At 40.2% G+C, this 11,683-nt stretch overlaps 1 protein-coding gene across 1 annotated transcript; it reads right to left on the bottom strand.

The window, feature by feature from the left end:
* Window positions 1-416: 416 nt before the first annotated feature.
* LOC109639927 (pyruvate dehydrogenase (acetyl-transferring) kinase isozyme 2, mitochondrial-like) lies at window positions 417-9,876 on the bottom strand. Its single transcript, XM_069525133.1, has 11 exons — window positions 9,635-9,876; window positions 8,830-8,971; window positions 7,231-7,302; window positions 6,899-7,086; window positions 6,665-6,754; window positions 5,554-5,631; window positions 5,330-5,406; window positions 4,779-4,877; window positions 3,511-3,621; window positions 3,306-3,419; window positions 417-2,664 (listed from the first exon to the last, which is right to left on the bottom strand). The coding sequence occupies exons 1-11, from the start codon at window positions 9,762-9,764 to the stop codon at window positions 2,521-2,523; spliced, it is 1,245 nt and encodes a 414-aa protein (XP_069381234.1). The 5' UTR covers window positions 9,765-9,876; the 3' UTR covers window positions 417-2,520.
* Window positions 9,877-11,683: the final 1,807 nt, after the last annotated feature.

Raw genomic sequence — 11,683 nt, 5'->3', positions numbered from 1 at the left:
AGATCTAAACCTGCTATCTTTACAGCTTTGATGCTGGACCATATCAAGCCCTCAGACCGTCGGCCCAATCAATACTTTACGACCTCACTTTTCCACTGTTCAGTATGACCAGGACCTTCGATTGTTCAAATACGCACGCACGCAGGCCAGCTGCATGTTAACTGATGTGCCAGTAAACACACCCTGCATGGTGGCCAAAGTCCCTGTTCTGGCCCTGATACTGTCCTGAGTGATTCCAGGTCATCTACACACACACTCTCACACACACACACACACGCATCTTTGCGTTATCCTTGTAGTTCAGTGAGTGTTCTGGTTTAGTGCTACTTGCTTTACAATTCCTGTTCTGTGAGACACACAGCTTCAAACCCTAGAATACACACATTCCTCCCCCAGTTCAACTAAAAAAACAAAAGTTTAATTCATTTCAGCATGATTTATTTTTCCTTTAAAAAAATAGAAGTCCAATATGAACAGTTAACTTCAAATTTACAACACAATACATTCACTTGAAAAGACACAATAACAGTGTCTGAGACACACATTCTGTATCTGTGTTACAATATACAGAACAGAGTTGTTATTTTGATTTGTTACAGGTCATCTGCAACTCAATTATTCAGGCAATCAATTTCCACACAGTTCTGATACATAATGGATAACCACAACTGTCAATAGAAGACATGCTTATATAACTCTCTGACAGTGTTGCACGTACATGCTAAACTCTATTTAAATGATCCTTAATTCTCGTGTACTATCAGTATCTGGACAATTGAACATATGTTCAACAACAATGCAGGAATTCCAGAGAGGGTTTACATTTTGATTTGTTCAAGATAAACTTAATCATATCAGCATAGTATCCTGTCTGACTGATTCACACAAAAACAAACCAGTCACAGTAAGGAGGTGATCTGTTTCCTCATAGCAAAAAGGACTTTTCAGTCAAAGTGCACAGGCAGAGGGAAACTTCCTAGGGCGTCTTTAAACTGAAAGACCGAAAACATCTTTATTTTTTTAAAAAGCACCAAGACACAATAACATTTATGCCAAATGCATTTTTTCTTCTGAGGTAAGTGGTGTATTATTATCAAGCTTGAATACATGTGTACTATTATCTGTCATAGATAAAGCAAAGTTCTTAAAAACATTTTGTGAGAAGCCCTCAGACCCATTTCATCAGATTCTTAATCATGTCGGCTCAAAGTGAACTGACGCAAAAATCCTGAAAGTATATGAACAGTTTGTAGGAAGTGGCTTCAGATTTTGCAAAGAGTTGGAATGATACCATGTTTCATAATGGTTTTAAAAATAAAACCATCTATCCCCAATATTTAGGGCTGAACGATTAATGACTTTAATCTTCTTAGAAAACAGGATTGAAAGACTGACATTTTTTTAATTCTGACAGCTCCATTTTTATTGAAGCTTCAAAATAGTAAAAAATGTTTAGCGTGGTTTTAGTCCGTAACCACTGACTGCTCATTATTAAGACAAATTTGGCTAAAGTTGGGTCAACTTTCTCCTGTCTGTCTTCACGTACATAGGACGCTAGCAGAAAAAATGTATTTGTCTTTCAATGACAGCTGCCACACTTAATGAAACAGTTGCCTGAGAGGCCCTGTGTCCTTGGAAGTACATCAACTGTTGTTTCATTCTTCATTGTAAATGTGGACGTCCACCCTCAGGGCTGTGAAGCTGTCAGTCAGTGAAGCTAATATTAGCTTTAAGAGACACAGTTGTGTAGCTCTATAGGAAACAAATAAGCCCGTTTGATTGATTGATAATTGCTTTAAAGGTTCAGTGTGTAAGATTTAGGTGAAAGGGATAAAATAATCCTAGTGATATTTATATTTTTATATGTGTTTCATCTAAATTGTACGAATTGTTGTTTTCTTTACTCTAGAATGGACCCTTTATATTTAAATACTTTATATTTACATCCGGAATAGATCCTCTCTATGGAGGCCGCCATGTTTGATACAGTAGCCTGGACTGGACAAACTAAACACCTTTTGACAACTGAAGGCTGCATTAGGTTATCGTGCTTTGAAGGCGAGTGTGAGCTGAGGGGTATTCAGCAGACACATGCAACTTCACCACTAGATATGACTAAATCCTCCATACTGAACCTTTAATTCACAATCCAAAAATTGGCCTGAAAATGTTCACTGTATATCTTACGCAAGCCAACATATGTCTCTCTCTCTCTCGCTCTCTGTCCACTACCCCGACTCACAGTACCACCCCTCTCGCTTCCTTTGTCTACAGCACACATGTAAAGAAAGCAAGGGAAGATATGGGAAGAAGGTGCTCGCTCTAATCACGAAAATTCCTGGATGATCAGGACATGTGATGCTGGGCCTTCTCTCTCTCTCTATGGCCACGTTTGATCACTTCGGCCCCCGTCCACTGCTGGGCTAATAGTTCTGGTCCCACAATGCCCTGCCTTTAAAGGACATTTTATGGTCGCCATGTAAATGTTTGTGCCACAAGTCACATCGCATCACAACTGCATCACTTGGTGGAGCGGTAGACAGCCATGTCCAATGGCTCCTTTGAGGGACTGCACCAATCGTCTGCCTCCAAAGTCAGCTTGTAGTGACGCAGCGCAGTCTTGTTAAAAACTGGCAGTCTCTCCACTGAGTCTGTAGAAAGCGCCTGCACACAGACAGAGGAGAAATACTTCAGTGCAGTGTTCATTTACCATCAGTGTTTATTCTGCCTTTGACTGATTCCAGACTCTATTCTTTGTATGCAGCTAACCATGGTTAGGTTGGCTATACAAGAGACAAGCTTAGACATTTGAGCTTTTAAAGGCTGATTCAAATACATCTAGATCTCAGAACAAGTTCTTAGTATTTTCCAAAATGCTGAACTATTTTTGAATTAGTTAATAGATATTTTAAAACTGATTATTAAAACTAAAAAAGACTAAACACTACACTTTGTCATTTCGAAAAATAAAATGTGCATCGAGTAAGATTTTTCAATCAGCTTTATAGAACTTCGACTCAGTAGTTTGGTAAGATATAACCCCAACCACTCATGTTGCCTAAATTTTAAAATAATATCAAATTGTTATTTAAGGTAACTTGACTGATGATTTATATATTAATCCTGCAGTTACATTTGAAGCTAGCTGGCTAAAACATTAAGTGCAAATCTTTATCTGGCTGACATATTAGGATTAGTTGAGCCATATGCAGAGAATGGGGCCCAGATTTTAGTAGCTAATCAGTCCATCTTTCATATATCAGGCAATATGTTGGTGCAAATGTGTGTGTAGCTGTATGTATTACCTTCAAGTGAATGATAGCATCAGTTCCATAACCCTCCATAGAGTAGAGCTGTAAGTCTCCCTGGAAGTAGCGAGTGTAGAGCCGAGAGATTGGCAAACCATAGCCAAAACCAGCCTACACGCAGACACACACACATATACACACATTAGGTCTGCACATATTAACATTGTGTTTGAATGTGTGCCCTTGTGTGTGATTTGTTTACCAGTGGGGCTCTATGTTTGTCTCCTATGGAAGGCCTGGGCGCTGTGGAGTACATGTAGCTGAACAAACGCTCCGTCTTCCTGAAAGGAACGCCGCCTCCTCTGTCACTCATCTGGAGAGAGAGACAGATATTATAGAGTCTGCTCATTAAGAGAGAGTGGAGAGAAAACAGTTTTCATACAATGCTCATCGGACATAAACACAGTATTGAACTTTATGAGGACACAGGGACATGCGCTCAACACAGGTAACCGTGTGTTTGTCCCCCCAAAAATATATAATTAAAAAAAAAAGAATTGTACAATTCTTTTTTTTTATAAATATATTTTTTTACATAGAAGCGCATACATGTAGGATGGTGACTGAACAACTTAGTCACCATCCTACATGTATGCTCTTCTATTTTAAAAAAAAATATTTAAAAAAAAGATTTGTACTTATTGCGCATGTCTGTATTGCTGGAACACAAGAATTTCCCCTCGATGATGAATAAAGTATGTCTATCTATCTATCTATGTATGCGTGTGTGTCTCCATCTAAGGAGCAAAGGTTGCAGATATCAGCTATGTGCGGAGTTGATCCTGTCTAAATATGGGTGCGTGGTTCCCCATGAATGTGCTCGGTATCTGGGCGGATAATGTAGGTTTATGAGGTTTATATAACCTAATTAAGCCACTGAACAGAGGTGAGACAGGGACACAAGACCAATCGGGGCATTACGAAACCATGTCACTTCAGAATGAGCACAAGAAAGAACATTCTTTCTTTTCATAGATTTTTCTTAACAATCCTTACATACATAATCTTCTTAGAGGACAAGTGATGATGTGTGTACTTCAGTATGCTGCGTTACAGGATGGATTAGTGCGCTTTTTTTAAGTGGACAAGTTTTAGTTGTGCCAATTCTGGTTCTATTCTTGGTTTGTTTATCCTTCTTTCAAGTTGTGCAAAGCTACAAAGTTCAAGTAATGTTGTTTGGCATATGTTTTCTGATGCATTGTGGGATTGTATGGCCTCTTCTACCATCATAGTAGCACAACAGCAGTGAACTCAGCAAACCTTTCTCCAATGACTGAGTCAATTACACTGGAAGATGATTTCAATATAATTTGTTTCATTTCTAGAATATTTCAGAACTTTAAAACTTTAAAACTTTTCAGTTGGTGAAACACTGAAATAAAGACACTGACATATATTTATTTCTTTTTTATCTAAATAAATGTATGTAAATAACTGGAAGATTCTGCATTTTTCAGACGATTTACTCACCTTGATGGACAGGTCCTCTCCACCAAGGGCGACCATAACTTTGATAGGTGGGAGGGTCCGGCTGGCCTCATGGTTCTCAATGGTTGCTCTCATTGCATTCTACAGAGAGGACACAGAGAGGGTTACAAACTGCTTGGTAGCCAGAAGATAATATTGACATGACATTGAAAAGCCAGATGCTACATGAAGTGTGATGCACTATAAAAACTGTACTGATGTGACAGCTGGGGTGGTACATGGATACAGGCACAAGTTTCTGAGTGTGCCTTATCACTGACATTGTTGGTCGCTTCTTGTGCAACAGTGTGTTTACATTGTAACAGTAGACTCTACAAAGCAGACATTTCAAACATCATTCCCAACTGAACCAGTAACCACTGCATACAGATGTTTATGGAACAAAGCAGCAAAGTTCAGTTTAGTTCAGACTAATTTGATCTTAGATTATTAATTAATTAAAATCAGCATAAATATATATATATATATATGTGTGTGTTAGTTTTTGCACTAGTGTGGTGTTTTTTCTGTGCAGATGGAATATCATTTATTACCTTGAAGAGTTCAAACACCATGTGGTACAGGTGAGATGGGATGTATGAAATCTGGATTGCTTCTCTGAGGCTGTTGGCTGAGGGAGAGAGGGAAAAATCTGTCAATGCTCTGTAGGTGCACACATCAGCTGGTGTGTGTGTGTGTGTGTGTGTGTGTGTGTGTGTGTGTGTGTGTGTGTGTGTGTGTGTGTGTGTGTGTGTGTGTGTGTGTGTGTTTATCTCACCATTCATCTGCCTCAGCTCCAGCTCTGGTGCTCCCAGGTAATACTGCTCACACAGCAACTTTGCACTCTCATAGGCATCTAGAGAGAGGGAGAGGAAAAACAACGGTATTCTTTGCCCTTGTCATAAAATGGACATAAAGATAAATGTGATAAATGCAAGGTTATCATAAGTATAAACATGGATCTCAATCAGCAGCTCTGACTCTGAAACCTGCACTGGCAACCTGCCAGACCTCATTTCATGAGGTTGGGAGCTTTGTTCCTCTATGAAACACAGAAAGTGACCCAGACACTTGACGATGAAAGTAAATCACTGTGGGATGTTTATAATGGCCGTCAGAACACAAAGTCCTTTCTTGCTTGAATAGAGTAGGACTGTAATGGTTGGAACTAGTTTTAAAATGCACCTCCTCGTCAATATATTGGACAAAACCTGTCAGCACTGTACTTTTGTTGTATCTACTGAGTGACCTCATATCAGGGCTGGATAAACACACTGCAGCTCCCTGGGGGGAAAAAGAGGTGTTGGGTCTGCTTCATGTCCCCCACTCCTTCCAGCCTCTGTGCATTTTGTTTGTATGTACCTCTGAAGTGCACGTTTAAGACGTGGCCAGTGATGGGATTAAACAAAATATATAAAATTTACTTTGTTACTACACATATGTCATGTAACTTGAATAGATTTATTTTGAGGTAATATTTACTTTTTTTCCTCTAACTATATCAGCAAATATCTGTACTTTTTACCCCACTATAGTTTTACAATGTACTGTTAAATGTTCACATTGTTTTTTATGTTATTAAAACAATAACGAGAAGGGATTGGTCCTCTGATCCAATCTGAGCGGGCAGGTAACATCCTGTAGCAGTATCACTGGTGAAGAAATATCTAAAATGGATTCTGAAAAGGCCGAGACTCAGCCAATATGATGTGGTAGACTGTTGCTTTAGGATATATGCTCCCCTCCACAAGTACTTTTAATAAATTACGCATATTTAAAAGCAAGTACTCACTTACTTTTACTCGATTAGAGAACATAATTTTAACTTCTGATCTTCTAAATAACGTGCATTCTATGTTATTACAAGTACTTCTCGTTTTTTTCCATACCTCGCACAACCTCTGTCACATCACAAATGGAGTCGATGCAGCCTATGGTGTTGGGGTGGGCGGGGTTTGTGTTCCCGTTGAAGACTAGAGCTGCAAGAAAGCAGAGAAAGAGGAAATGAGTTCCTCTTAGTGCAATGCCACTAGCTGCAGCAGTTGAAAAGCTGTATATTTATATATTATATTATAACCATGCAATCATTGTTTTGTTTTTTGTGAGTGGGGGGGGGGGCTCACTGTGCTGGTTGATGAGCATGCGGATGGAGATGCGGCTGGTGTAGAAGCGATCCAGGAAGTACTGGATGTTGTGGTCGGTGACAGGATCGTGCTGGCCAAAAGTGTCTTTGTACTCGATGACTCCCTGAGCCATGGTGGGGACCACATCATTATGCCGGTTCCTGATGGCCTCCAAGACCTCCACAAACCTGAGGGTGGAGGAGACAGAGGAGAGAGATGTAGGGAGGGAACGTGACAGGAGGAGAGGAAGAAGGCAGGGGTCAGGTTAGAGAAGAGGAAAGTGAAAGCAGTGCTATCATGTCCCACTCTGTCCTGCCTTTTGTTGAACTCACGTCTCAAGGACTCTATGGTCGTCAGGGTTCTTGTCCAGAAACTCGAGGATCTCCATGAGGCTGTCGACGTACCTGATAGAACAGAGGACAGTCTTTGAGTATCATGGCCAATTCTAGCTAAAGGGGATAGCACAGTCTAGTGGGAGAGCAAGGCAGAAAAACATAGGCGAGTGGAGAGAAGAATGTAAACACTGCCATCCATCACCAGTCCTGACATGCAATATGCTACGCCCAGTAGTTAACAAGCAGCCATTCCCCTGACATGCCCTAAGTCCTGCCTGCTGTTTGTTATTAGAGACGAGTGGACAGCAAGTAGCATGCTTTTCCTCTTAGGGCACGCATACACAATCTGCTCTGTGGATCACGGGATTTCTCATCAACAACTTCTGAACGCACAAAGAACTAGTTTACGTTTGTTTTGGTTTCGTGACTTGTTATTACAATGGCGGATTCTCCAGGAAGCCAGAGCAAACGGTTTTTGTTGATCACTTTAAACAGTCTCAAGATATCAATGCATAAACAATGCCAAATAATCTACCTATACTAATTCCATAAACATGTGTCTTTCTGTCTCTATGTGTTTATGGAACACATATCTCACAAACTTTTCAACTTATCAGCTTCTCTCTGCTGAGTTCTCATATTCCAAAACATCTGTAATCTGTGTGTTGAGAAACCACTTCCAGTGAGCAGTTCCTAGAAAGTTCCAGAGACACCACAGCATGATGTCAGGATTTTGAAAAACACACATGCTGTGGTTAAACCTGTCTAAACCAGTCCACTGCACTGCACTTGTTTGTTCTTGCTTGTTTTGAAGAAAGTGACAGCTCATGAGCAACTTCTCAAACTTGTCTGCAAACATTGAGGTCAAAGAGCAAAAGTCAATCAGACTTTGAACACCAACAATAAGTAAAAGCAGAACGTTTTTGGGGTTCCAGCCAAACCTCAGTTTTTCAAAATTCTCTTGACTTTCTTCTTAAAATCTTGAAGGTTATTTTTAAAAGTTTTCACACCTTCTCGTGGATGACACGGAAGTTTCACTTCACTATCACTGTGACGCTCAGCAGAGAGACCACTGTTCTGAACATCATGTTCCCCTCAGCTGCAACAACAAGCAGGCAGGACGAGGAAAACGTATGAAGAAAGGAGGGGCTGGAGGAGTAACTGGGACAAAGTTCAGGCACGCTCCCTCTCTCCTGCCTTGCTTTGTAATGTAATATTGGATTTTGTCGGGGCTTATACTGTTGGCCTGCTATTCATTGCAGCTGGATTAAAAACCCTGCAAAACTTCAAAATGAAAGTGTGAAAGGTGTGAAGTGTCCAACAGGAGTGAAAACATGACAATATCAAAGGGTGCAAAGTGTAAAATTGCAAATTGTATTAAAACCAATCATTCAAATGTGTGTAAATGTTTTGTACTCTGCTCATTTTGGAAAAACAAAAGGAAACATCAAGTTACAGTATTTTGAGACAAGTGAACCTGGAGTTCTTTTCAGGACAGCAGTGACACATCAGGTCTGTCAACAAGTCAGTAAATCCATTGTTATTCAATCAAGTGTTCTTCAAACAAGCACTCAGTAGTTTGCTGCCATTTCTCACCAGGTCTGGACCAGCTGGACGGAGGGTGTGGCCAGCAGCCGGTCCGGCAGCAGGTTGATCTCCTTCATGATGTTGGACAAGCGGACAGGAAGCTCCTGGCGAAGGAAAACAAACGAGGTGCGCTCACAGGCATTGGTTGAACCTAAAGGGCAGAACGGAGCAGGGTTACCAACAATGGCAAAAAATATTACAGGTTTACCTAACGATTCCATTCACATTCATCTTGGGAGAGGGGTGAGAATGAAACTGTGTGTTCATATGAAGCTCCATGAAGATGAGCTGTAGGTTCATCCCAAAGTTTTTTTTAATGTAGCCAGTTATGTAACTATTAATATTTTGCAGAGTATGGGTGTATAGGTGGCAAAACTGTCAAAAATAAAAAGCATGTTCGCCTCACAAATGTCATCTTCACTTGCATCATCAATATTCATCACTGTTAACTGCAGTAACCCGAGCAATTGTATATTGTTCAGCTTCAGTGATGATGATGATGATGATGAAGAAATCAAGCCAGTGAGACAAGTTAGGAAACATATAACCGCGCTGTTCTTCCTGCTGATAACATGTTTACATCTGTGGCCACCACTTACTGCACCACTGAGATGGTTCAGAGTTTCTTAACAAATAAAAAAGTCTTTCTTCAATCATATCATCATTTTGTTTTGAGTTGTCACATTGACTCCGAATAGCTCTCTAAGGCTTCAATCCTTAATACATCGATTTTATATTAAATGCACTATATCACAATTTCAACTCCAGCATGAATCAAATACAGACAGGTTGATGATAGATGGGTCACACTCACCGAAGTCCAAGAACTGCTTCATCGACAGAGGAGATGGGGAGAACTTGGAGAAGTGGTCTATGTGTTTGGGCACGCTGGCCAGAGCTGCAGCCTTCACCAGAGAGCGCACCAGCTTCATCCTGCTGGTCATCCTCAAAAACCAGGACGATCCCAAACAACGGCAACAAAACAAAACAGGATGTGAAGTCTGGAGCGAGACGAGCTCGTCCCCAGTCACTGAGATGATGCTTTACGAGCTGCTGCCCCGCACGAGACTCTTATTTAACAACGACGCCAGCCAATGGCGGGGCGAGGTGGGCGGCGGACAGCCAATGGGATTCGAGCACTCCCGTCCGCTCGAACTGGAGGAAGATGGTAAACAACAAGTGACCCGGTCACACAGAGTTTTACATAAAGCCCCCCCCCCCCCCCCCCCCCCCCCTCCTGAGAGATAAACAGCTCAATGACGTGTCGCCATGTGTGCTGTCATCACATTAACACCTGATGAGTGTGGAAGCACAAACGCTGTGGCTGTGTTGCTACTTACTACACACACACACACCACTGAAATAACAACACTGTGTCAGGTGGCTGCGAGTACTACACAACAACTCTGTTCTCTGGCTGTGATGGAAAAACTGCTGGACCAAAAATGCACTGGAAAAAGTGTGTGTACATGCATTGTTGCACATTTTCAAAATATTTCATTATGTATGTTTATGTTCATTTGAAGATTTTCTTTAATGTTTTAATGTTGAGTATATTTCACTTTTTATTTCGATTTAAAGGTACAGTTTGTAGAATTGTGTGATATCTAGTGGTGAAGTTTCATGTTGCAGCTGAACACCCCTCACCTCACCCTCTCCTTCCAAACATGAAAAAGAACCTGTGGTAGCTTCAGTTGTCATAAAAACTCAAAAGGTGTTTAGTTTGTTCAGTCTGGACTAATGTAAAAAACACGAGGACCCCGTAGAGAGGGTCCCCTCGATGTAAATGTAAGTATTAAAATATAAAGGGCCTGTTCTAGGGTCATGTGACAGTTAAAAAAATAAAAAATAAATATGAACTAGTGAAAACATCATGAGGATTATTCTACATTAAATTTCTGCCAATAGATCCCTTTCACCTAAATCGTACATACTGGACCTTTAAAGCTTTTTATATGCTCAGTATGTTTAATTCATTTTTGAAAACTACACACAGTGTTGTTCTGTTAAATCTATCAAGGCTTATACATTATTATTAAGTCAGCATGTTTCTGCACACTTTTCTGTGCACTGATTTCTGTCATTTAAATAAAAGCATTTTTCCACTCTCTTATTTACGGATTTTACTGAACAATTTGAAAAATGAATACGGCTCTAAGAAAGACATTTCTTTTAACAGCTGTGCTTTGTCAAGAATAAACCAACTTTAACACAGGACTTCAAAAATGACATGGAATGAAAGTGGAATCGCACCCAATCACACTTTGTACCTGATAATAATTTGGTTCTTGTTCTGTAAAACATTAATCTGTACTCCCCCCAAAAATAAAATAAAAAGCATTGCAATTAGAGTTAAGTGTTATACTGAACACTGTTACATTAATTAGATGTATAATACTGCATTGGTAAAGGGAGGGGCCCTTCCTGGTTTTTTTTGTATGTATTTGGTTTTGTATAACTGATCAAATGTTTCCTGGCTCTGGCTTTACACAGGGTAGGTCAAAGGCAGACATGATGGTAACTGGTAGAATGTTGGGTCAGTTGTAACTGTCAACATGGTGACATATTGACCAGTTCAGGTAAAGTCTTAAGTCTATCATTCTTACTGATTGTGGCCCTATGCTGGCGACGTCTGTTCACACAGATCAGTGTTCCTGGGCTGATTGTTGGGCATCATGCAAACTGGGTTTGACACGTGTTCAGCAGCCATACTTAAATCTACCTTCATGATTATTATCAAGTGAAGTTGTTGTTTGTAATTGTTTATAAGCTGATACAGAAAGATACTGATTCAGCAGTTTAATGTTAAATAATAAAAACTAACTATTTATTTTACAACCCTAGAAAATATTTCATATTGGGG

The sequence above is a fragment of the Paralichthys olivaceus genome, chromosome 5 (assembly GCF_024713975.1).
Source record: "Paralichthys olivaceus isolate ysfri-2021 chromosome 5, ASM2471397v2, whole genome shotgun sequence".
Classification (NCBI taxonomy): domain Eukaryota; kingdom Metazoa; phylum Chordata; class Actinopteri; order Pleuronectiformes; family Paralichthyidae; genus Paralichthys; species Paralichthys olivaceus.
The sequence above is the reverse complement of the archived record's forward strand: the minus strand, read 5'-3'. Positions and strand labels throughout refer to the sequence as shown.

Coding starts and splice junctions, on each gene's coding strand:
- LOC109639927 (XM_069525133.1), bottom strand. CDS start 9,764: ATGACCAGCAGGATGAAGCTGGTGCGCTCTCTGGTGAAGGCTGCAGCT. Junction 6,755..6,898: donor CATGCTCATCAACCAGCACA/GTGAGCCCCCCC, acceptor GCTTTCTTGCAG/CTCTAGTCTTCAACGGGAAC. Junction 3,420..3,510: donor ACAAACATAGAGCCCCACTG/GTAAACAAATCA, acceptor GTCTGCGTGTAG/GCTGGTTTTGGCTATGGTTT.